At 54.1% G+C, this 26,227-nt stretch overlaps 1 protein-coding gene across 1 annotated transcript in view; it reads left to right on the top strand.

The window, feature by feature from the left end:
• Positions 1-2,309: 2,309 nt before the first annotated feature.
• ACAN (aggrecan) overlaps positions 2,310-26,227 on the top strand; it is a 28,705-nt gene continuing 4,787 nt past the window's right edge. The window contains exons 1-15 of the mRNA XM_040969299.1: positions 2,310-2,379; positions 3,243-3,626; positions 4,626-4,800; positions 6,798-6,925; positions 7,719-8,012; positions 8,796-9,152; positions 9,927-10,101; positions 10,470-10,597; positions 11,406-11,699; positions 12,223-12,438; positions 13,980-14,389; positions 14,670-15,452; positions 15,561-16,232; positions 16,350-17,895; positions 25,695-25,808. Coding sequence (XP_040825233.1) covers positions 2,310-2,379; positions 3,243-3,626; positions 4,626-4,800; positions 6,798-6,925; positions 7,719-8,012; positions 8,796-9,152; positions 9,927-10,101; positions 10,470-10,597; positions 11,406-11,699; positions 12,223-12,438; positions 13,980-14,389; positions 14,670-15,452; positions 15,561-16,232; positions 16,350-17,895; positions 25,695-25,808 — 5,746 coding nt within the window. The remainder of the gene's footprint in view (positions 2,380-3,242; positions 3,627-4,625; positions 4,801-6,797; positions 6,926-7,718; positions 8,013-8,795; positions 9,153-9,926; positions 10,102-10,469; positions 10,598-11,405; positions 11,700-12,222; positions 12,439-13,979; positions 14,390-14,669; positions 15,453-15,560; positions 16,233-16,349; positions 17,896-25,694; positions 25,809-26,227) is intronic.

The raw sequence follows: 26,227 nt of genomic DNA, 5'->3' as shown, positions 1-26,227 counted from the left end.
AATGAGGCCAGAATCCTGGTAATGACCAAAGATGCAATCACCCACCCCCATCCCCTCCACTGTTTCCAGGTGTGAATCACAGGCAGTTCTGACCCTGAGGGAACTCACGGGGCAGGGAGCTGCCCTGGCCACCGGATCTGAGAGGCACAGGCAGGCAGTTGGGAGAACAGAGCTGGTGGACACCTTCCAGGCCCAGAGGTAAGAGCTGGAAGTAGGCCTGGATCTGAGGTCTCTGTTGAACCTGTGGCTGCAGGAGGAACTTGGGGGAGCAGGTTGGGGGTCGAGGCCAGGCAGGCAATGTAGCCTCTTGACGTGATGGTTTCCTTGTCTCCAGCCATGAACTCACATGCGCACACACAGTCTCAGCTCAGGTGCAGAGCCCCAGGGTGTGAGGTGGGAATGGCCTTGGACAAAGGCATCTACATTCAGTTCCAAAGGGCCTGGGTTCGGGTTCTGCCCAAATCCAGCTGCCTGCTCGTGTGCATCCTGGGAGGCTTCAGGCAGTGGCTGACCTGGGGTGAGCTCCAGGCTCCCGGCTCCAGCCCGGCTCCAGCCCGGCTCCAGCCCAGCCCAGCCCAGCTCCAGCCCGGCTCCAGCCTGGCTCCAGCCTGGCTCCAGCCCAGCCCAGCCCAGCCCAGCCCAGCCCAGCTCCAGCCCAGCTCCAGCCTGGCTCCAGCCCAGCCCAGCCCAGCCCAGGTTGCTGTGCATGTCTGGGCAGTGAGCCAGCAAATAGGAGTTCATCTTCCTCCCTCTGCCTCTCAAATCACCGAAGATGTGTTCTTAATAGACACTGACCTGTCCGCCCCCAAGCACGATCCCACCTTGGGCTCTACCTGCTCCCCGCTGCCCCCGCTTTACCTTTCCCTGTCCCCTCTCCCTGTGCCCCAGCTCTCCATGGCTGAGGGTAATGCTGACTGTCTTGGGCTGGCCAAGTCCGTCTCCTCATGAGGGACTTAGGGAGCCCCAGAGAACTTGGAACGCAGAGAGTGGAATTTCCCCCTGTTTTCTTTACGGCAGAGAACCCAACACAGGGGCACATTTGTTGCCCTGTTTCTACCCAAAGTTTGTCTTGAACACAGGAGAAGGGGAATCAGTGTCTGCCCTTGCACCCACATGGCTCCCTTTCTCATCCCTTCCTGTTTCTTGGTCTTGGCCAGGGAGCAAACCAGACCAAGGCCCCTGGAGGATGGCTGTGCCTCAGACAATGTCCAGCTTGTTCAGGGGGAGAGGGCAGGCATGGCTCAGAAAACAAACAGGGACACTCCCAGAGAGGGCGCCTGAGCCGAGTACAGGCCAACTAGTGTCTGTGTGGGAGCCCCTGCAAAGGGAGGGGCCCCAGACCCGGGGCCAGCAGGAGGCCAACCTGAGGCAGGACCTCTGTGGGCGGCCAGGGACCAGAACTGCAGCCAGTGTAGGCCTGGCGTCATGGCTGGCAACGCATATGGCACCTCTGTGCATGTGGCTCTCATGCAGGCCCTGTCCTGGGCTGCTGACCACCCCTAGGTGCCCCCCAGCAGTGGATCCCTTGTTACCTGCTGGGCCGTCAGCCCCCTTCCTTCTGACACTCCTTAGTCCTATAGTGACGGGCCCTCCTGGAGGCCAGCTAGCTTCTACAGCGTCCACACTGTAACTGCACATGGTGGGACATTAGTTCCTTCAGGAGTGCTCTTCAAGTCTCCATAGTCCAGGCTGAGCCCAGGAAAGCCACCTGGGCTGTCCATCTGGGTCTGTGTTGGGGGCTGCCCTTTGTCCCATGTCTGTGGGGACCTGTGCCATCTTGGTGCTCCCCCCAGGAATGTGCCACAGGCTGCTGTGTCGTAACTGACATCTGGGCGTGTAGCTCATCCTAAAGCAGGCTGTGCTTGCAAAGTCTAGTGGGCGAGACAGAGCACTGGCAGAGGGCAGCAAAGGGGGCCCAGGTGGCTGTGGATGGGGCTCTGGTCCCATGCAAAGGACCAGGGGCCCCAGTGGCCAAACAGCTTGAGACACCGGTAAGCTGCTATGTCAGTTTGAGTCTGATAGGAGGAACAGTGTCCTGGCTCCCCAGCCACCAGGCAGAAGGCACCACTTCTGGTCAGCAGGGTCAGCCTGTAGCTGACCAGGAAAGGCCCACCCATGCTGGGTGGGCATCTCTTGGCACAGGGACACTTGGTATAGGCCAGTGCAGGTCTGCAGAGAGGGGTCTGCCTAGGGTCTGTAAGAGGGGGGTCCAGGGACAATGTTCCCCAGGCCACCAACAGCCTGTGTCAGGACATGACTCCGAGCTGGGACACCCAGTGATGTCCTGCATGCCCTCTTCCAGGTGAATGATGGCCACTCTGCTCCTAATGCTCATGGCTCTGTGTGTCACCACAGCTGCTGACTCTGGGGACGTCTTAGGTAAGTGTGTCTCCATGCAGGCCCCATTTCCCAGGTGGTGCTGACAACCCGACCAGGGTCTGGCTGCTTTCCAGTTCTGCAGGGTCCACACGCAGGACTGAGAGAGGGCAGGGCCCCAGCTGCTCTCATGGGCACCAGGCAGAGTGGAAGGTGAAGCCATGGCTGTACTCACAGTGTGGAGTTGGTGTACAGGCCCAGTGCATAGCTCCAAGGAATCCAAGGCTTCATTACCTGAACCGGATTTTCCTGGCTTCATTGTCATGTGGGAAGGCCAGGCCTAGTTACCCAGTAGCTGTGGACCTGGGCTGTGCCTCCGGTGTGCACACTGCTGCTCTGGAACCCCCTTAGGGTAGTTTCCACCCTGGGGTGGCTCAGGGCCGGTGGCTGTCGTTCCTGCCAGTGCCAGAGACCAGAATGGGGTGGACTGTGCAGACATCTAAGGCTGGGCTGGAGCCAAAGGTTCCTGGTACCTGCAGGTAGAGGAGGCACCTGTCCTCCCACAGGAATCTGGGTCAGCTGTGGAGAGGCTGTGCTCTGGGAAGTGTGTGTGGTTATCCCACCCTGCTGCCTGCTGACTGCCCTGCAAGACCAGGCCAGAGCTGCAGCAGATTTCCCCCAGGAGGGACACGGCATGGAGAGTTTTGTCTTAGCTTTAAAAATTGTGTGGCTTCTTGTTCCCACTGATTATGTTTTGCTCCAGAGTCTTTGAGCCAGTCTGCACCTCCAGGAAGATGGGTTCCTTTGGCCCAGGGTTTGGCATCCCCAGGAACCTTCCTGGCCCACAGTCTCCACTCCAGGCTGGGGGGTCTTGGGTTCTGCCCCTGGGTCCGCTAGGCACTCACAGATGCTCTCCTACTCCACAGACCCCGGCAGTGCGCTGAGTGTCAGCATCCCCCAGCCATCCCCACTGAAAGCCCTCCTGGGGACCTCGCTGACTATCCCCTGCTACTTTCTTGACCCCCTGCATCCTGTGACCACTGCCCCCTCCACGGCCCCCCTCGCCCCGAGAATCAAGTGGAGTCGAGTGTCCCGGGACAAGGAGGTGGTGCTGCTGGTGGCTACTGAGGGGCGTGTACGGGTCAACAGCGCCTACCAGGACAGAGTCTCGCTGCCCAACTACCCGGCCATCCCCAGCGATGCCACCCTGGAGGTGCAAAGCCTGCGTTCCAATGACTCTGGCATCTACCGCTGTGAAGTCATGCATGGCCTGGAGGACAGTGAGGCCACCCTGGAGGTCGTGGTCAAAGGTGAGAGACCCACAGGGCCCCACCACAGTCCGTAGGGATCATGGGGATGCCTCTCTCAGGGTTGCCTCTTGCCTGCAGGGATGCAGGGTGCCCATCCCTCAGGTAGTGCCTCAACTGCAGGGGCGAGGGTTCCATCCCAGCCCTTTTCCTGCATGGCAGCCCACATGCACTTGCCTCGAGGGTGGACATCAGCTACCTCCTCTGTAAGTGGAGTTGCTGCCCCAAGCATCATTTGGTTCTATGTTCATGTCCATTTTGCACATCAGCAAACTGAGGCTAAGGAACTTTCCCTCTTCTTCAGGTACTTCCCCATTGAGCCCCATGCCTATCCCAGAAACCATGGAAAGGACTGACATCTCCCAGGGCCTGTTATCACTATGGTCTTGGACTGGCCTCCAGTCTCATGAGCAATAGGTTCCCAGGGACCCAGAAGTGGTTTGTCTCCCACGTCTTACACAGCTCTCACCAGAGAGCCTGGCACAGGGGCCTGCAGTGCCAAGTGTCTCTTTACCCAAAGACACCTGAGGTCCTGAAATGGCAAACACAAAATCCGAGTTTAATTCAAAGCTTTTCCCCCTTTTTATGATATAGACACCATCTATGTATTCATTTGTTTGAAAGATGGAGAGAAAACCTCCATCCACTGGTTCACTCTCCAGATGTCCACAACAGGCCAAGCCAGCATCAAGGAGCCAGGAATTCCCTCCAGGTCTCCTGTGTGGGGGCTTGAGTTGTCACCTGCTGCCCTCTGCAGCACATTAGCAGGAAGCTAGACCACAGGTGCAGCCAGAACCTGGCTCTGGCACCACGCTGTGTGACACAGGCTTCCCAAATGGCATCTCAGCCAGAGACCCTATGACTCTCAGAGTGACCCCAATATTCAAAGATGCAGTGGGGGCCTGGTTACTGGGAGAATATCCCAGTCTGGTCAAGGCAGGGTCACCTGGGGCTGTGACCTCAGTGCAGGGGCCTCAGCTGCACACCTGTCCATGTTGCCAGGTATCGTATTCCACTACCGAGCCATCTCTACACGCTACACGCTCGACTTCGACAGGGCGCAGCGGGCCTGTCTGCAGAACAGTGCCATCATCGCCACCCCTGAGCAGCTGCAGGCTGCCTATGAGGACGGCTTCCACCAGTGCGACGCCGGCTGGCTGGCCGACCAGACTGTCAGGTAGGGGCCTTGCTACCGTGCTGGGGGCACCATGGAGGGCAGGGTGACTGGACCCAGCCTTGACCAGTGCAGACCTACCTGACCAAGAAGAGAGCGATCCTCTCCATGGTGGGAGCAGCAGCTACCAGTAGCTGAACCCCGTTTTCCCTCTGCCAGGTCCTCACTCGCTGCTTGGTCTTAACCTGGGTGTGGTCTTATACATTTGTAATCCACCTTCCCTCCTTTTCAGTGTCCAGTAAGGGTAAGACTAAGACTCACATCTGTCTTCTGGACATCCCAGGGGACACCGGAGGGCAGGGCCGCTAGAGCCCAGAACCTAGATGGATCTTGGCACAGTGCCTTGGGAGAGGGCCAGCTTGTGGCGGGGGACCCTGCCTCAGTGCCTCAAGAAGAACCCAGAAAGCAACTTTGTGGTCTTGGAGGGACAAGGAGTCTCTAGTGTGCAAAACCACTAAGCCTTTAAAGAAAGGCAGACAATGGAACAGTATGGCCAGGAACCCACACTGTGGCCTCGGACAGAGCTGGACTCAAATCTCAGCTCTGGCTCTTGGAAGCTGCAGGGCCTGGAACATCTCTGGACCCCATTTCTTCCAGTTTGAGTGAAGTCACTGCAGCCATCTCTTCATCAGGCAGATGAAGGGCTACAGGAAGGCCCAGCAGACAATAAGCTAACACATAGCGCAAATCCAGCCCTACCTCCACTCCGCTAATAAGGCTGCATTGCTGAGAAAGCTTGATTGTGGTGCAAATAATCCTGAAATTTATACTTAGCTCTTTTTTTTTTTTTAATTGGAAAGTCAGATATACAGAGAGGAGGAGAGACAGAGGGGAAGGTCTTCCATTTGTTTTTTACTCCTCAAGCAGCTACAATGACTGGAACTGCTCTAATCTGAAGCCAGGAGCCCAGAGCCTCTTCCGAGCATCCCACACAAGTGTAGAGTCTCAAGGCTTTGGGTCCTCCTTGATTGCTTTCCCAGGCCACAAGCAGAGAGCTGGGTGGGAAGTGGAGTCACCAGGATTAGAACCAGTGACCATATGGGATCCTGGCATGTGCAAGGCGAGGACTTTAGCTGCTGGGCTACTGCACCAGGCCCTTAGTTTTTCATAATATGCATTTCAACGAACTTTTTTTTAAAGATTTATTTTATTTTTATTGGAAAGGCAGATATACAGAGAGGAGAGACAGAGAGGAAGATTTTCCATCCGATGATTCACTCCCCAGGCGGCCTCAACGGCTGGAGCTGAGCCAATCCGAAGCCAGGAGCCTCTTCCGGGTCTCCCATGCGGGTGCAGGGTCCCAAAGCATTGGGCCGTCCTCCACTGCTTTCCCAGGCCACAGGCAGGGAGCTGGATGGGAAGTGGAGCTGCCAGGATTAGAAGCGGCGCCCATATGGGATCCTGGGCGTGCAAGGCGAGGACCTTAACCACTGCGTCATCGCGCCGGGCCCTCAACGAACTTTTTGAAGACATTCAGTTGCATAGCTTTTAAAGCTTTTCTACTAGAATGAACTTCGCTTTTAATTACTTCCTCTATGCACTCGTTGCGGAATGTGGCTGCTCCAAGGGACAGTAGTCCTCATTATGACAAAACCTCAGTTGGCTACTGTTAGTCACTTGTAGAAAAAGTTTGCAGGGCCTTGAAAAGCCTGGTTAGCACCAAAGCATGCTGAGTCCTGGGGCTGCCTCTACTCCAGGCTGAGTCCTGGGGCTGCCTCTACTCCATGCTGAGTCCTGGGGCTGCCTCTATTCCAGGCTGAGTCCTGGGGCTGCCTCTGCTCCATGCTGAGTCCTGGGGTTGCCTCTGCTCCATGCTGAGTCCTGGGGTTGCCTCTACTCCAGGCTGAGTCCTGGGGTTGCCTCTGCTCCAAGTTCATGCCCAGGCTTTTTTTATTCTGTGGTGACTCCAGTTGTCATGCCAGTGGTCAGGTGTTCCCTGGGAGAACACTGACCAGGAATCCCCCTGGACTGAGTGTCACCCCATGTTGGAATCCTGTCAGGTACCCCATCCACACCCCCCGAGAAGGTTGCTATGGAGACAAGGATGAGTTTCCTGGCGTGAGGACCTACGGCATCCGGGACACAAATGAGACCTACGATGTGTACTGCTTTGCAGAGGAGATGGAGGGTGAGGCTTCCCCCCTGGGAGACTGTGCTCCCCTCCCACACCCACTATGTGTCTCATTGATGCCAGGGTTTCCTGGGCCTACTGGCAGGACAAGCTCAGGCCCACACACTGAACTGGCTCTGCCATGCTGTGTGGGAAAGGGCCTCTTGTTGGGACCCCTCACTGTCCACTTGAGAGGCCTTGGTGACTCAGAGGCCATCTGTAGTTGGTGTCACACAGAAGCAAGTCTCTGCCTTGGAGTCTGTACTCCATGCCAGGATCCTGGCTACTCTGGCCAACTAACCTTTGACCTGAGGGCCACTGTGTTTTCAAAGCCTTACTCACTTCAGAGGCCACTCCTGGGTGACCCAGGAGTTGAGGCCACAGAGAGGCTTGTCCAGAGCTGGAATATAAGCACCACAGCGGCTTTGGCCTTTTCCCTCAGGGCCCGCACCATCTGTCAGAGGCCAGGAGGACAGGACAACCATATCTGTCTTCACGAACTGTCCCCCCAGTCTGACTGCTGCACTCAGCTCTGTGGAAATGAATGTCCCTTGGCAGTTTGCAGCCTCTACTTGGCCTGTGGCCTCCTCAGGCCCCCTGAGGTCTGATGCTGAGTTTCTGCCCACAGAGTCCCATGCCTGTTTTCCTGGCTTCACTTGGTTCACCTTACACCTCCCCTGGTTTATGGCCTGAAGTCGCCCTCATCCTACCCCAGCAGTGATAGAGAATGGACCTGGGACAGGGACATGGGCATCCAGAGTAGTCAGAGGCGGAGTGGAGACACCTTCACCCGCTGTTGTGTCCTTCACAGGGGAGGTCTTCTATGCCACATCTCCAGAGAAGTTCACCTTCCAGGAGGCGGCCAGCGAGTGTCGGCGGCTAGGTGCCCGTCTGGCCACCACAGGCCAGCTCTACCTGGCCTGGCAGGCCGGCATGGACATGTGCAGCGCTGGCTGGCTGGCCGACCGCAGTGTGCGCTATCCCATCTCTAAGGCCCGGCCCAACTGTGGAGGCAACCTCCTGGGCGTCAGGACTGTGTACCTGCACGCCAACCAGACCGGGTACCCCGACCCCTCATCCCACTATGATGCCATCTGCTACACAGGTAAGCTGGGCTTGGAGCTGGGGAGAGAGTCTGTACCTTCAGACCTGGGTACAGACTCAAAATTGGCACAGGCAGCACCAGCGGCAATGCCATGACCTCTGGAATTTTTCCCGCCGAGGCTCCAGGCCCAGTTCCTCCACCAGTCTGCTGGGCACCTCATGATCTGTTTGTTAAACTGTAACGGCCCAGACAATGGCACAAAAGAGGAGGGGAACATTGAGCAAGGACTTTGCTTTAAAAATTGGGCTGATTAAAAAAAAATAAGTGCTTTGTCTTACATGTAGCACAGTGTAGCTATGATCATAACCCTTGCTTGTCATGGCCTCAAGGCAGGCAGCTCTTTAGCATCCTGTCATCTGTTCCCCATAGTTCCCCTTGTTAACTCATTTGCATTATAGTGTTGGATGGTTGCGACCCCTGGTGGCCAATGTGGAGTCTGCAGACAAGTGGATTTAGACCAGATGCTCCTCAGTCAGGTGGTCCCACCTTGAAGCCACAGGACTGAGTGGGGATGCAGCCAGCTGTAGTCCATGATGCTGTGTCTGCACCTGGCAGGCAAAAATGTTCCTCAGCCTCAGCACAAGTAGCGCCACTCACAGGCATGCACACACACAAAGCATGTGGGCTCTCTGCCAAGGTCCCTTTGACCTGGAACACCTGCAACTTTAGGCATTCCACGGGCACTCGGGCAGGGTAGGACCTGGAGAAGTGAGGACCTGCCACGGGCTCGTCCCCAGCACTAGCCCAGACCGTGTGGTTGCAGCTAAATTCATCTCTTCCCAGGTGAAGATTTTGTGGACATCCCAGAAAACTTCTTTGGAGTGGGCGGTGAGGAAGACATTACAGTCCAGACGGTGACCTGGCCTGACATGGAACTGCTTCTGCCCCAAAATGTCACTGAGGGGGAAGCCCGCGGCAGCGCGATCCTCACGGCCAAGCCTGAGCTGGACACCTCCCCAAAAGCCCCAGAGACCGAGGAGCCCCTCACACTTGTCCCCTACACTGGGGCCTCTGCCTTCCCCAGTGCTGAGAACAGGACTGAGGGGGCTGCCACGGCCTTCACCAGCGAGGACCTGGTGGTGCAAGTGACTGCTGCCCCCAGTGTAACTGTGGTCCCTGGGCAGCCACGCTCACCAGGGGGTAAGTCTTTCCACTGGGGCTGCCCTTGGGGGCCGGGAGGCTCCATCTTCACCTGCTTTTCAGCTGTGAAGTGGGAAGGGGGCACCTTACAGCCACACGAAGTACTGTGAGCTCACTGTGGGAAGTGGTGGGAAGGTCAGGCAGATGGCATGAATGGGAACTTCTGCCTACTCCCCCCAGGCACCACTGCAGGACCAAGTCAGAGAAGGCCTGGGTGACTTGAAGCCACTTTTAGTCTTGGCTGCAAAGGTCAGAACCCTGCGGCTCGCAGGCAGCAAACCAAGCCTCACTGCTCTAAGTTGGCCTGAGAGCTAAGTGTGGGTTCAGGTCCCCAACAGCTAGGGTAGAGGTTCACAGAACGCTGTGATACTAATATCACATAGAGTTTCACAGACAGGGTTTTTGGAACAAGGCTGTCCCCTGTGTGAATGCTGTAACAGGGTAGCCTTTGGAGCCTGCGTGTCCCCTGTCCAGCCCTTTCTAGTCCCAAGCCCTGCCCTAGGTCTGTAGTGTCCCCAGCACCTTGTGCGTGTCTTCGGGCCTAGATGTGCGTGGCACAGAGCTAGCCTCTGCCCACACATGGATGGGTCTATGGATAGGATGGGCCTATGGCATGGTCTCTGTGAGGCTGTGTCCATGTCCACGTCACGAGAGAGAGGCGGAGATACTGCCACTATGTGGGAGTTGTGTCTAGTTGGCCCGACAGATCTGAGGTTCTGGGAGGAAGTGACACCTGGACTCACCTCGCTCTCCTCTTGTCTTCTCCCTCCTCAGGGGTTGTGTTCCACTATCGTCCGGGGTCCTCCCGCTACTCACTGACCTTCGAGGAGGCTCAGCAGGCCTGTGTGCGCACGGGGGCAGTCATGGCCTCCCCAGAGCAGCTGCAGGCTGCCTACGAGGCTGGCTATGAACAATGTGATGCCGGCTGGCTGCAGGATCAGACTGTGAGGTGACCGAGGAGCCCGAAACCACCCTCCAGAGACCTGGCTTGAGGGATCCCCTCCCTGGCCCCTCTGGCCCAGCAGGCACCAGTGTCTTGTAGACTGGCCAAGAGCAACTCCTTAGTCGCCCTCATTCCAGAACCCAGGCGATTTCTGGAAGGACAGCAAGGGACTCAGGGTGACACAAAATTTAGCTACTACCCCAAGAGAGCAGAGAGAAAGCCCCTTCCTCAGAGCCCCCATCCTCATTCCCCCAGCTCCTCTCCAGCCATGCCCAGCACCCTCCCTGCAGCTGCTCTCTTCTGGGACTCAGGTTCCCCCAGGGGTCCCGCTCCTGCTTCTGCATAATTAGAACAAGCTTCCTCTTCCTTTGCAGATACCCCATTGTGAGCCCACGGACCCCATGTGTGGGTGACAAGGACAGCACCCCGGGAGTCAGAACCTATGGCGTGCGCCCATCTTCAGAGACCTATGATGTCTACTGCTATGTGGACAAGCTCCAGGGTACAGGCCAATCTTGGGCATGGGCAGGAGACGCCGTGGGGTTGGGGCCACTCTCATCTTTTGTCCCCATAGTCAGGTGGAGTTGACCTCTCCCCACCTGCTGTTTGGTTAGACAGGAACCCCCTCTTTGAGCTGTCTTCTGGTCCCAGCCCTACAACCCCCAAACCAGGATGCCCTCTGAAGGCCATGTGTCACTCCTGCCTTCTCTCTAGCCCTTCTGTTGAAGCACAGAGTACATGTAACCGCAGGCCTTTGTTCTGTTTGTTTGGTGAAAATAATCAGATCAGTGTTCTGCTGGGTGCAGTTTTAGAGATGCAGGGTTTCTGGGATTGTCTTGGAAGGACACCCCCTCACCCTGCGCCCTTGACTGGTCAGTCCCCCAGCTGCCTGCAGGCCTTAGCTTCCTGTCCATAAATGGGGCTCACATTCAGCTCTGAAACATGCACCTGACCTGTCAGGGGAGTTGTTCAGAGAGATACAACTGGCACACAGGTCTTCAGTGGATGTGAACTTTTCCCCCCAAAATGGGTGGAATGGGTTCAGAGGTAGGGGTGTGCCCACAGCCTCCACAGCACTTGTAGTAAGTGCAGGGGGACTGGTAAGGTGCTTGGGGAGCCCTTCTCCTAGCCTAGCTGGAGAATCAAAAAAGAGGGGAGGAGGGAGCTACTCAGAGATTCCATTTCCCTGGGTCCCCTTGGGGTGAGTCTGCATTGGCCTGGCAGACAGCCCAGATGAGGTCTGGTGGGTGGTGGGGGCTGTGCCTGGTCATGATCTGGAGGGTCCCACCAACTCCTGCCTCTGCCCCTAGGGGAGGTATTCTTTGCCACACGTCTCGAACAGTTCACCTTCCAGGAGGCACTGGAGTTCTGTGAGTCCCACAACGCCACACTAGCCTCCACGGGCCAGCTATACGCCGCCTGGAGTCGCGGTCTGGACAGGTGCTATGCAGGCTGGCTGGCTGATGGCAGCTTGCGCTACCCTATTGTCACCCCACGGCCTGCCTGTGGCGGGGATAAGCCAGGTGTGAGGACCGTCTACCTCTACCCCAACCAGACAGGTCTTCCGGACCCGTTGTCCAGGCATCATGCTTTCTGCTTCCGAGGTGAGTCTTTCCCCTGTCCTACAGTGCACCCTTCTACCCTGGGTGGCTCCCCTGTCACTCTCCATTACAGCACAAGGAAGAGAAAGGTCAGGGTGGTTCTGAAGCTGCCATGGTGTTGAGAGTGACTGCCAAGCAAGGTGGGCGTTTAAACTCCCCAGAGATAAGGAGAGACGTGGGAACTGGAGTACTAAAATTAGATAGATAGGCACCTGCCGGTTTAAATCAAATTGAGGTCTGTTACTTGGAAGCCATTGACCCTAGCAAGTCACGTGGCACTGCTTCAGCTTGCTCACCTGTGACATGGGACAGACAATTCTGAGGTGGAGTGTCTTTGTAGACAGGAGGCTCTTAGAGCCACACCTGGCCTTGGTGACAGTCTGCAGGAGAGCCCAGACCACCCTGGCTGGGGAGATGGAGAGCGCCTTGCTGAGCTTGGACATTGGGCAATTGGACCCTGCACAGACCTGGTGATCTGGTCTTCCCTTCCCTGGAGAAGGGGCCCTCATGACTCCACCCGTTTCAGGTACTTCAGAGGCACCCACTGCAGGAGAAGAGGAGGGCGGCACACCCACACCTTCATATGACCTGGAGGAGCAAATTGTTACACAAGTGGGACCTGGTGTGGCTGCTGTGCCTGTGGGAGAGGAGACAACCACAGTCCTGGACTTAACCCTGGAGCCAGGAAACCAGACAGGATGGGAAACAGTCTCCCACCCAGTTGGCACATCCCTGTGGTCAGGTTGGTATGGCCTGGATTTGGGGTACCCTGAGCAATGTTCCCACTCTTCCCTCATGCCCTCCCATGACTGTGGTGGGCAGCTCTCACTCAGAACCCTCCCCTCACTGACTGAGTGTGGTGGGCAGCTATCCCTCAGGATCCTCCCCTGACTGTTGGTGGGTGGCTCCCCCTCATAGCCCTCCCCTGAGAGACATGGTAGGGGGCTCTCTGGGATTTGTGACTGAGGCAGTCTCTGATGACAACCAGGTCTGCCCTCTGCTCCCATCTCATTTCTCCTGCATGCATAGCTGTTAGCAGGGAGCTGCCAGTGGGAAGTCCCACAGCCCTGCACGGGTGTTCTGCAGACTGCAGTTTCTAACCATCTAGCTGACTGAGCCATGTCTGGGATCTCTTGTGCAATTATATTGTTTACTCTGTATCTTTATTTTTCTTCAGTTGATTTGATTTTTAAAGACAGAGTAGGTTGGGGTGGCATTTCACACAATGGTCAGAGAACACTTGGGATGCCTGCATCCAACATTGGAGCGCCAGGGTTTAAGTCCTACCTCTGTTTCCAATTCCAACTTCCTGCCAAGGTGCACCCTTGGAGGCAGCAGACAAAGCCTCAAGTATTTGGTTTCCTACAACCCACTAGGGGATCCAAACTGAGCTCCGGAATCCGGGCTTCTGTCCTGGCTCAGCCCCTGTCACTGCAGGTGTTTGGTGGGGGTGAATCAGTGAGTAGGAGTACTCGCTGTCTCTCTGCTTCTCACACAAATAAATGTTGTTTTTAAGGCTTGGAGGAAAACGGAATTAAAAGTTAAGTTCATTTTGATGCAAAAAAGTTTGGAATCCACTCATAGTTCTCTCATAATATGCATTTTTCATGAACTTCTTGAAGAAAGTGTGTGTCACCGCCAGAGTAAATGTGCATTTCTGGGCTCTGCTTCTGCTGTCCTTCCCCCTACCAGCCCCTCGGGAACTCTTGCCATGGAGGGGACAGTGAGTGTGCCCCTCAGTGCTCAGCTGGAAGATAAACCTCCAGACGCTTGCAAGGTTCAGTCCTCAGCTTGGGTACTGTGACCAAGTGGTGGGCTTTTCTTGTTCCTCCTGCTTGGTAAATCCTCTGCACCAGGGCTTCAGAACAGTCTGCAAACAACAGCTCTGGTGCTGCTCGCCTCCCAGGGATGGGTGAGATCCAGGGTCCCTGCACGCTGGCCAGTACCGGCACTAGTGGTATTGAAAACCCAGGGTGCTGGGCCTGGACACCATTATTTGGAAATCTGACCACATGGAAGGACTTGAAAGGAAACCCTGGGTATCTTAAGTAGCAGCCAGGCCCCCACATCCAGCCTTACATAGTACAGCCTGCAGCCCTGAGGGTAGTGGAGGCAGCTGCTTGTTCCCTCCCCATCCCTTCCTTCCCAAGTAGAACGTGGTCTGAACATACAACCGAGCTCCTGAGAAAACAGGTCCTGTCGAAAGAATGCAGCTCAGCTGCTATAGTTGAGCTTAAAAGGGGCAGAGTTCACAAACACATACCTGGTCCTTCCTTCTTCCAGGGATCCCTCATACCTGGTCTCCCACTGACACAGCGACAGAAGAGAACACTGAAGGCCTTTCTACAGCTGAAGTGCCCTCTGCTTCGGAGCCGTTCATGCCTTCATCACTGGTGCCCCTGGGGACTGAACTTCCAGGCTCTGGGGAGGCACCGGGGGCACCTGACATTAGCGGAGACTTCACAGGCAGTGGAGAAGCTTCAGGACATTTTGACACCCCTGGGCAGCCCCTGGGGGGCAGTGCAAGTGGATTGCCCTCAGGAGACGTGGACTCCAGTGGTGTCACTTCCTCAGTGGGTTCAGGCCTGCCTGTGGGGAGTGGACTGGCCTCAGGTGATGAAGACAAAATTGAGTTGTCCAGTACTCCTAAAGTTGGTGGGATGACCTCTGGAGGTGAGGGCCTTGAGGGCTCTGCTTCAGGAGCAGGGGACCTCAGCCGATTTCCTTCTGGAGAAGTTCCAGAGACTTCTACCTCAGGGGCAGGTAGCCTAAGTGAATTGCCTTCTGGAGAAGTTCCAGAGACTGTTGCCTCAGGAATAGGGGCTGTCGGTGAACTTCCTTCTGGAGAAGTTGTAGAAACGTTCTGCCTCAGGAGTGGGGGCCGTTGGTGAACTTCCTTCTGGAGAAGTTGTAGAAACTTCTGCCTCAGGAGTGGGGGCCGTCGGTGAACTTCCTTCTGGAGAAGTTTTAGAGACTTCTGCCTCAGGAGTGGGGAACCTAGATGAACTTCCTTCTGGAGAAGTTCCAGAGACTTCTACTTCAGGAGCTGAGGGCCTCAGTGAACTTCCTTCTGGAGAGGAAGCTGTAGAGACTTCTGCCTCGGGAGTAGAGGGCCTAGTTGAACTTCCTTCTGGAGAAGATCTAGAAACTTCTGCCTTGGGAGCTGGGGGCCTTGGTGAACTTCCTTCTGGAGAAGTTCTAGAGATTTCTACTTCAGGAGCTGAGGGCCTTGGTGAACTTCCTTCTGGAGGGGAAGCTGTAGAGACTTCTGCCTCAGGAGTAGGGGGCCTAGTTGAACTTCCTTCTGGAGAAGATCTAGAAACTTCTGCCTCGGGAGCTGAGGGCCTCAGTGAACTTCCTTCTGGAGGGGAAGCTGTAGAGACTTCTGCCTCAGGAGTAGGGGGCCTAGTTGAACTTCCTTCTGGAGAAGATCTAGAAACTTCTGCCTCGGGAGCTGAGGGCCTCAGTGAACTTCCTTCTGGAGAAGTTGTAGAAACTTCTGCCTCGGGAGCTGAGGGCCTCAGTGAACTTCCTTCTGGAGAAGTTGTAGAAACTTCTGCCTCAGGAGCTGAGGGCCTCAGTGAACTTCCTTCTGGAGGGGAAGCTGTAGAGACTTCTGCCTCAGGAGTAGGGGGCCTAGTTGAACTTCCTTCTGGAGAAGATCTAGAAACTTCTGCCTCGGGAGCTGAGGGCCTCAGTGAACTTCCTTCTGGAGGGGAAGCTGTAGAGACTTCTGCCTCGGGAGTAGAGGGCCTAGTTGAACTTCCTTCTGGAGAAGATCTAGAAACTTCTGCCTTGGGAGCTGGGGGCCTTGGTGAACTTCCTTCTGGAGAAGTTCTAGAGATTTCTACTTCAGGAGCTGAGGGCCTTGGTGAACTTCCTTCTGGAGGGGAAGCTGTAGAGACTTCTGCCTCAGGAGTAGGGGGCCTAGTTGAACTTCCTTCTGGAGAAGTTTTAGAGACCTTAGATTCTGGAGCTGAGGACCTTAGTGGATTGTCTTCTGGAAAAGAAGACTTGGTGGCATCTGCATCCGGAGCCTTGGACTTTGACAGAACTTTGGGAAGTGGGCAAGTTCCAGAAACAAGTGGTCTTCCCTCGGGATACAGTAAAGAGTACTCTGAAGTGGACCTTGAAAGTGGCCCCTCCTCTGGTCTGCCTGACTTTAGTGGACTTCCATCTGGGTTCCCAACTGTCTCCCTGGTAGATACTACATTGGTGGAAGTGATCACAACCACCAGTGCAAGTGAACTGGAAGGGAGGGGAACCATTGACATCAGTGGGGCAGGAGAAATATCTGGAATGCCCTTCAGTGGGCTGGACATTAGTGGGGGAGCTAGTGGACTCCCTTTAGGAGCTGAGTTCAGTGGTCAAGCATCAGGGTATCCTGACACCAGTGGGGAAAAGTCTGGACTCATTGTCCATGGACAGCCATCAGGATTCCCTGACACTAGTGGGGAAATGTCTGGAATGACTGAGCTCAGTGGTCAAGCCTCAGGGTCTCCTGATACCAGCGGAGATACATATGGAGTGACTGAGGTCAGTGGTCGAGCATCAGGGTCTCCTGACACCAGTGGGGAAATATCTGAACTCATTGTCAGTGGACAGCCATCAGGGTTCTCTGACACCAGCGAGGGTATGTCTGGAGTGACTGAGCTCAGTGGACTGTCCTCTGGAACATCAGTCATCAGTGGAGAAGTGTCTGGAGTTCTTTTTGGGAGTGGTCAGCCATTTGTCACAAACAATCTGAGTGGAGATCTAAGTGGGCAGCCATCTGGTTCGCCAGAGTTCAGTGGCTTGACTCCCAGAATCCCCAGCCTGGTTTCTGGAGCCATGAGTGGCAGTGGAGAATCCTCCAGCATTACCTTTGTGGACACAAGTTTGGTTGAAGTGACCTCTACTACATTTAAGGAAGAAGAAAGGTTAGGATCTGTAGAACTCAGTGGTCTTCCTTCTGGGGAGACAGATGTGTTGGGCTCATCCAAGATCATTGATGCCAGTGGACAATCTTTTGGGACAATTGATTCCAGTGGGTTTACACCATTGGCTCCAGGATTCAGTGGTTTCACAAGTGGAGCAGCTGAGATCAGTGGTGAATCCTCTGCAACTGAGGTTGGGAGCAGCTTGCCCTCAGGAGCTTTTGATAGCAGTGGACTTTCATCTGGTTTTCCCACTGTTTCTTTCATAGACAGAACTTTGGTGGAATCTGAAACCCAGACTCCAACAGCCCAAGAAGCAGGAGAAGGTCCATCAGGCATTTTGGAACTCAGTGGTGCCCATTCTGGAGTGCCTGACATGAATGTAGACCATTCTGGATCTCTGGACCTAAGTGGGCTGCAGTCTGGGCTGGTAGAACCCAGTGGGGAGCCTCTAAGCTCTCCGTATTCCAGTGGAGACTTTCCTAGCACCACTGACCTGAGTGGAGAATTTTCTGCAGTCACAAGCACCAGTGGGGAGGTCTCAGGACTTCCACAAGTTACTTTGATCATGTCTAAATTCATGGAGGGTGTTACTGAACCAACTGTTTCTCAAGAACTTGGCCAGAGACCCCCTGTGACACATGTGCCCCCGCTTTTTGAGTCCAGTGGGGAAGCCCTTGCATCTGGGGATACGAGTGGAATCGCACCAACCTTGCCTGGGCCTGGGATAGGAGCATCCTCAGTCCCAGAATCTCACAGTGAGCTGTCTGCCTACCCTGAGCCTGGGACAAGGGCACCTGCTGCATCTGAAGCCAGTGGCGAAGCCTCTGGATCTCCAGATGCTGGTGAAGCCACTTCTGCCTTCCCTGAAGCTGGTGTGGAGGATGCCTCGGGCCTGCCAGGGAGCAGTCGCACCCTGGCCTTTCAGGAAGGCTCCACAAAGGACTCAGCTTCCCCAGAGGAGAGTGCAGAGTCGACACTCACTTACAGTGCAGGCACAGAGACCTCAGGCTTACCTCCGGCCACTCCTACCACCTCCAGAGACATCACTGAAGTGAGTGGAGACCTGTCCGGTCACACATCGGGATTGGTGGATGAGACCACCACTGCCCAGGAGGCTGAGTGGATTGAGCAGACCCAGCATCCCACAGAGGCCCACCTGGACATCAAGTCCTCGAGCCCCTCATACTTAGAAGACACAGCCAAAACAGCCACCTCTCCAACAGATGCTCCTGTCCAAAGCTCTCCAGATGGGGCAGGTGAATCAAGGCCAACTGCAGCAGGTATTGCTGGGTTTTGTTACCTATAAGAATGTTTGGGTGTTCTGATTGCAGGCAGCTGGGATAGTACTAGTAGGAGCCAGTATAGCTTTAAGCTGGGCCTCAGGTAAGAGTGAGATTGTGACTTCTTTGAGATTATAGTTACAAGAAACTAAAACATTGAACAGAATGTATATGCAGAGAAAACAAGTGAGCACTCAGCATCACTGTGGCACACAATGCAAACTTACAAAGATGTGTGATGGCAGACATCACAGTAGTCTTGGATCCCATGAACGTTTCTGTGGGAATCCAGCCATCCCCCCAGTGCAGGAGGGAGAAGGTGCCAATTTAGGTCATGTTAGAAATTCTGCTCATGCACTGGAAAGAGTGACCCCGTTATTCACTCTGTGCAGAGTTGAGGCCTGCCTGCTGAAGGAGCTGTGAAGTGTCCCCATTCAGACCAGAACATAAAGGGACCCCTGTGCTGTTGCCATGCCTCACAGCAACACAATCACGGGCGCTAGTTGCTTTCCCATTGCTTTTGGATCCCTTGCACCTGCCACTGTACTGAGAGAGCTTTCACAGGCAGAATCCCCTTCCCAGTTCTGAGGAGAGACTGAATCCCCACAGACAGCTTGACCATAAGCCAGGCTTGAAGGGGGGTGCAGGGGCTTTGTGCTGCAGCTTGTACGAGCTCTCAGAGGTTGAGCGGCTCCCCAGGTTGCTGGGTCTCTGATGCTCAGCCTCTCTCCTGGGGTCATAGCCCCTGCCAGGTCCTGTGCTGAGGAGCCCTGTGGCGCTGGGACCTGCCAGGAGACGGAGGGACATGTCACATGCCTGTGTCCACCTGGCCGCATTGGCGAGCACTGTGACATAGGTAAGTCCCTCATTGGCCACGGGATGTAAGGGATGGATACTGGACAGGCTCCTTTCTGCCCGGAAGGAGCACAGGCTGGAGCACTCAATTAAGCTGTGAGGAAGCCAGGAAGGAGAGGCGGGCTAGGAAGGAGAGGTGAGTATGTTGGGGTGGAAGCATGGTTAATCATCCCAAACAGTTGGGTAGCATGACAGTTCAGAAGAAAAAGCCAAATTCAGTAGTTGAGATTGTAAGCAATGAGTTTCATCTCAAGCTAAGGATTATTTTATGGATATACTGCAAAAATATGCCTAAATGCCAAAGATAGGACTTGGGACTCAACAAAATGTTGAGTTGGGGGTGAAGATGGAAGATAGCTGGCCGTGCTCTTCTGCTTTGCTGGGCACACTCTGAGGGAGAGCTCGCACATCAAGGAAACTAAATTCTGCTGGGACAGACTCTGAGATCCTTCAGTTCTTGGATCTGACAAGGGTCCACACCCCACTTTGTCCCGAAGGAAACCCAAAATCACTCTGATCCAGCTCAGAGCAGCCGTGACCTGTAGCACACATCTCTGGACACCTGCTCTCTGAGCCTATTTGTTCTCAGCCTTGGGTCCAGGACCCTGTTGAATAAGTGGAGGGAGCCTGAGGAACCTCTGATTGGAGATAGGATGCCTGGAACTCACCTGTTATTGTGTGACCACTTCCAAGGCCTGTGGCCATGATGAGCTATCCTTTCATTAACTTACCACACCGGAGGAAAAAATGGCCAGTCACCCTCAAGCTCATATTCCTGGGTTATGTCTCTCTATCACCCAGTGCCCTTATCAGCAACCTATCTCCTAAGCCAAGCAAGACTCCAGATCCTTCACAAAAGGACATTCCTAGGACAAATGGCAAGACTGCAGAGATGAACCCCAGGAAAGCATCTGTTAGGAGGCAGCCAATCTCCAGCCTTTCTGTTGCACAAGAAGAAAAGCCCTGTGATGCACACGCGCACGCACACACCCATTGTATATTCTGTGTTACGTACATGGCACATGCACAGTGAATGTATAGATGGGCTGATGGGAGGGTGGACAGGCACTCCCTCTATGCTCCCTTGGGTCACCTCTGCCCACATGTGGGAACTGGAAGATGCCAACTTCAGCCCAGGAACACTGTCTCGCTGGGGCATGGTACCTCAGTGACTACTACCTAAACCCTCTGCCACCAATCAGGATGGGGAGCTGCAGTCTTAGTAACTGCTTCTCATTCTGATATTTGAGGCAGAAGAGTGATGCTGGAGACAAAAGTTACAGAAGCAGCTGAGTACATGATCTGGCTGTACTAGTGGGTGGACTGGATTAAGATATGCTGTATTCACTGGTTTGTTGAGTTACAGAAGCCTGGCTTCTGTCCTCCAAGAGCCAGGACAGAACTGGCCATGCAAGTGGGTCTAACTTGCCACTCAGAATGCAACCCAGCCTTCTCTTTTCCCTGTCCACACTCGGGGATCAGTGGTTCTCAACTTTAAATATTATGAGTGCCTTGGACCCACCCCCCATGTCCTGGTTGACATGACTCCATGAGCTGAGCATTGGGACTTTTATGACTCCCAGGAGACTCCAATGTGGAGCCTAGGGTGAGGGTCCGGATCATCTGGGTGGCATCTGCCAGAAGAGCTCATGAAATTGGGTTCCCTTTCCCATCCATCACTTCTCCAGTGAAGAAAAGCTCCAGCATCCCTGAGGATCAGCCCAGCATAAACTCAGGGTTTCAAGTTCAAATGCTCACAGCAGGACTTTGGGTAGTGAATGGTTTCCATGAACGATTACCATGGTCTTGTACTGGACTCGGGACCACAGGTCATCAGAGAAATCGAGACCCATATCCTCCAGGGGCCATAGATAGAAAAATGCAGCCTCTGCCTTATAGCAATGTTTGAATCCCAGTGAAAATTCTACCTCATAAAGGGGTTAGAGGCTACATTTCACCCCACAGAAAGCCATTTGACCATTACTTTCCTCTTGTTCAGTTAGTACTTCATAAACAGTGTCTCAATAAGTTATTAGTACTTCTGACTCCAACATGAACAGCTGTTCAATGAGTCCTGACTGTTAGCACCCAAGCAGCACTGTGCTGTGCCCACCCACTGGGCAGCAGCTGCAGTTCCTCCACTTCTGTTAACATGTGTCCCTGTGGGTGCTGAGTTCTGACCTAACTGTCATCCTGAGGTCTTAGAGTCACCTGGTTCTCTAACAAGACCTGTTTGTATCCCTGGTGAGTCTTAGGTGCAACAAGGTTGAAAAGCACAGTTCTCCCGGCCTCACACCCAGTCCTCAGTCATCATTGTGTTGTGTGGCCGTCTTTTAGGTTCCTGTTGGGAGGACGCCAGCTTTTTGACTTGCTGCTGCTTCCCATTTTCTAGGTCTGGATCTCTGACACTGTCTCTTCCTCTAGAGGAGATGACTTTCAGTGACAGCTTCATCTGTGGGAAAGGTTTTTGAAGCAATTGATAATCGAGGACTGCAAGTGAAAATGCAAATTATGCTTTCTTGACTTGGCAGAACAGTCCACAGGCAGATTCAGGATATTCAGGTTATATTCAAGATTAACCTTTAAAATTTGAAAGACTTGAAATAGTACAAATAATGTCAGCATACTTTGTAGCTTAATGAAATGTGTCCTAAAGCAAACTGGAACTGGCCAGGCTGTTCTTAGAGCCCTGCTCTGTGTCACAGACTGGCTACACTCGGAGTGGTCCAACCTGATTGACTCTGAGTCTGTACAGGGACGGCATTGCTTCTCCGTGCTTCTCCTTTCCCAGGGGAGTATTCCCAGGGCATGACAGAGCTGTCCAGTGACTGATCCACTTGGAGAGGACGATTTATAGCAGTCTCCATGCCTGGCAAGCCCTTGAATCAATATCATTTGAGCGAAAGATACTGCTATGATAGAGCTTCCTATTTTCACATTTTCTAGGAGTTGCATAATCCTCTCCCACTGGTGGATCCTGGATTCTGACCCAGGCGAGATTCAGCAAGACCTCTTCCAGATGGAGGCGTAGGGTTGTCTGCACATCTCTGCTCCCATCCCCTATTCTGGGTGCTAAGAGTTCCTCCCCAAAGCCAGATATATTGCCAAGAGTATGGTTCAGGGACAAACTCACTGTTTTGCTTGAATTAGTATGGAAAGGGCCATGGAAGTCCCGACATTCCTCAGTGCCTGCTCAGTGATGATGATGATGGTGCTGGAGCTGACATGATCATGTGATGATAATGATGGTACTGGGTTCTGGAGCTGACACGATGATGATGTTGAGGGTGCTGGTGCTGGAGCCGACATCATGATGAAGATGAGGGTGCTGGAGCTGACATGATGATGATGATGATGATGGTGCTGGGTATTGGAGCTGACATGATGATGATGATGGTGCTGGGTGTTGGAGCTGACATGATGATGATGATGGTGTTGGGTGTTGGAGCTGACATGATGATGGTGCTGGGTGCTGGAGCTGACATAATCATGTGATGATAATGATGGTACTGGGTTCTGGAGCTGACACGATGATGATGTTGAGGGTGCTGGTGCTGGAGCCGACATCATGATGAAGATGAGGGTGCTGGAGCTGACATGATGATGATGATGGTGCTGGGTATTGGAGCTGACATGATGATGATGATGATGATGATGATGATGATGATGGTGCTGGGTGTTGGAGCTGACATGATGATGATGGTGCTGGGGCTGACTTGATGATGATGGTGGTGCTGGGTGCTGGAGCTGACATGATGATGATGATGGTGCTGGGTATTGGAGCTGACATGATGATGATGATGATGATGATGATGATGGTGTTGGGTGTTGGAGCTGACATGATGATGATGGCGGTGCTGGGTGCTGGAGCTGACATCATGATGATGGTGCTGGGTGCTGGAGCTGACATGATGATGATGGTGGTGCTGGGTGTTGGAGCTGACACTTATGATTAAAATGATGATGTTGAGGGCATTGGTGCTGGAGCTGACATGATGGTGGTGATGGGTGCTGGAGTTGACATGATGATGATGGTGCTGGGGCTGACTTGATGATGATGGTGGTGCTGGGTGTTGGAGCTGACACTTATGATTAAAATGATGATGTTGAGGGCATTGGTGCTGGAGCTGACATGATGGTGGTGATGGGTGTTGGAGCTGACATGATGATGATGGTGGTGCTGGGTGTTGGAGCTGACATGATGATGATGGTGCTGGGTGCTGGAGCTGACATGATGATGATGGCGGTGCTGGGTGCTGGAGCTGACATGATGATGATGGTGGTGCTGGGTGTTGGAGCTGACATGATGATGATGGTGCTGGGTGTTGGAGCTGACATGATGATGATGATGATGATGATGATGATGGTGCTGGGTGCTGGAGCTGACATGATGATGATGGTGCTGGGTGCTGGAGCTGACATGATGATGATGGTGCTGGGTGCTGGAGCTGACATGATGATGATGGCGGTGCTGGGTGCTGGAGCTGACATGATGATGATGATGGTGCTGGGTGCTGGAGCTGACATGATGATGATGATGGTGCTGGGTGCTGGAGCTGACACTTATGATGAAGATGATGATGTTGAGGGCGCTGGTGCTGGAGCTGATATGATGTTGAGGAGTGGAGGGTCCAGTGTTTCTTCACAACATGGGACATTGGCCCAGCTTCCAGATTCACTCCTGCCTCTCCCTTGTATCTCCTCTGCTGTGTACCCCAAACTCACCACTTCACTTGGGTCCTCTCCTGTTCGTGACCCAAAAGTGCCCATGCACTGGGCTGTGGAGAAAATGTGAATGAGTTGGCCCCTGACTCCAGCTCTAGGAGGGTTCTTCTTGCCTTTTCTTTGTGATGTGGGTCCATGATCCAGTGTCCTTCATCTGCCCCTCATCTACCAACACCTTACCTGGAATTCACACTCAGCACTCACAGCAAGCATGCCCGACACTTCCCTGGGTCCCATAAGCCCAGAGATGTCCTAGTTGCCTTTCATAGTTGACCAAAGCCATGCAAGGCCAGAGGGGCTCTTAAGTCAAAGGAAGAGGGGGAGAGGCAGGGAAGAAACGCATAACTGATATGAATTTCAACCCAGGAACCCCTCTTGGACCCAGCCCACCCTCTAGCTCTCTGGTCTTCCTTTCCTTCTCATCTCTGAACCCAGGACTCTGCTGGAAAAAAACTTTTGAACCCAGACTTGGTCCCTTTGATCCCTGCCACATTCTAAGATTTTGAGCCCTGGACAAACACAGAAGAGGAGGAATCCTGCCTCCTGGGCCCTTGCAGCCTGGGGATGGGGATGCAAGGAGCCTCTGGGACAATGGGCAGTACCCAGCTGCTGTCTGGCTCACCTCCTGTGTCTGCTCTGTACAACTGCTTTAGCGCCTGTGTTTGCTTGACTACCCTTGCCCAGTGCTCCCCACGCCTGTAATGACACTAATGGACAGCAGAACACCGAAGTCTCAGCTTCCACCCTGTACACTGGCCTGACCTGTTGCTGCCACTGCTGCTGCCGGGAGTCCTGCTGCATGCTGGGAATGGAATCAAGTGCATGCTGGGATTCTAGTTGGTTCCCCATGCACTTTGGTTTTGCTTGGAACAGTTCCAAACTCGGAACTGTCGGTCTCCCATTTGTGGTAGATGCGTCCTGAGATGGTCACGGACTCAAAGATAGAAGCAGAACACCGAGTACAGGGTATTTCCAGGCCCCCCACAGCACAAGCCCAGCTCTGGCCCAGAGATGTCTCCTGTGTCTGCACCTTGAAGACTCAGAAGGAAGTGCCTGCCCACTTCCCACGACAGCTGTGAAATGTGTTACTCTCGGAGGTTCCATCTCAACACAGGACTTGACTGCTCAGGTGAAGCCCCCAGGAACCCTTCAGACCTGAGGACTGCATAAGCCCAGGCACAGCATCTTCCCACCTCACACTGTGGCACCTGTTTGGGGGCAGAACCCATACAGGGCAAGATCTTGTCAGATTTCTGGCAAGAGAAGTTTCAGAATAACCGCATTCCCAAGGGAGGGAACCCAGGAAAAACCCAGCAGGAGCCCTTGGAACACAAATAGGAAGAGGACAAAAGAGACTTCCCAAGTTTCTCAGACTCAAATAGAAGGCCTCATGTATCACGTCGAATCGCTGGTGAAAACTCATCGATTCCAGTCCTAAGTACAAGTTTATTGGAAGCACATCACAGTGCTAGAACAGAAGTCAGCTCACCTGAGAGGATGATGATAGGGACCTGTCTGGATGCAGGCTCGTCATTACCAAATACCCCCTTGGCTTCCAGGGCTGTCTCCCTCTGGCCAGGATGGAGCCCTTTTGGGACTCGTGACTCCCAGAGATCCACCTTGCGTGGCCTTACTTCAGCAGAGGTTCCCCAAGGCTGGGCTGGGGTTCTACCCTCACAAGATGAAGATGCCAGCTGCACCTCACCAGCTTCTCAAACCGTATCTGCCAAAGGTGGCAAGATTATCTGCCCTAGAGCCCTCCGACGTATCTCCAGGAGCACCTGTGCACACTGGCTGTGGTCTGTTCTCTGCCTACCAGGCCTTCTTTCCTTCCATGTTCCTGACTGCAGGAGACACCAAGAGAGAAAGGGCATCTAGTCCAGCTTCAGGAATGCATGGCCATGTTCACAGCCAGTCAGACCCCAAGGCTCCTAAAAGCAGTCACAAGTGAAGACATCAGAAAGGAGCTGTATGCTTGCTCGTGGAGAGCTTTTGGCTTGGCAAACACCAGTTCTGTGGCCATGGAGAAGCGTGGCTCCACCATCTCATGCTGACCAGCCAGGAGTCACATACATCGGAGGAACCCAGAAAGACTCAGGATCAGAATCCTAAGATGGTGGCAGCGGCAGTTCCTAGGAAAGCCAGCCAGGCCCCTGCAGGGCTCTGGACAGCCCAGGGCTGGCCACAGGACTCTAACAGTGGCCCTTGGTCTCTTGCAGACATGGATGAATGCCTCTCAAACCCTTGTGTGAATGGAGCCACCTGCGTGGATGCCGCCGACTCTTTCACATGCTTATGCCTTCCCAGCTACGGAGGGGACCTCTGTGAGATCGGTACGGCCGTCTCTGCTTCAGCTAATGTCACTAACTGCTACACCCCTCCTCCTCCTGCACCCTTCCCTCTAACCACAGACCACAGGCCCTGGAAGGGGCCCCCAGGGACCACAGCCAATTCCCACTTCTGCTCCTGGAATCCCTCCTCGGAGGCACTGGCCATCCTGACTGACCCAGCCTGCATGTTGGAAGTTGGGTCTGTGGGAACCATTACAGTGTCCTCCCTGGCCCAGAGCTACTGGTGTTGCCACTGAGTTAGGGTGGCACACATGCCAGGCTCGGCACACATGCCAGGCTCAGCACACAGAGCTGAATTTCCTATGCTTGTCTTGAAGCAAGCTGTGGGTGGGAGTGATTCCAGTGGCAGCCATGGACAGCATGGACAGCAGGTCACAAGCATGTGTCTACCTGTTTCATGG

This window comes from Ochotona curzoniae, unplaced genomic scaffold, assembly GCF_017591425.1.
Source record: "Ochotona curzoniae isolate NIBS_2020 unplaced genomic scaffold, NIBS_Ocur_1.0 scaffold_4701, whole genome shotgun sequence".
In the NCBI taxonomy this organism is placed as follows: domain Eukaryota; kingdom Metazoa; phylum Chordata; class Mammalia; order Lagomorpha; family Ochotonidae; genus Ochotona; species Ochotona curzoniae.
Note: the sequence above shows the minus strand (reverse complement) of the source record. Positions and strands in the feature narration are given on the sequence as shown.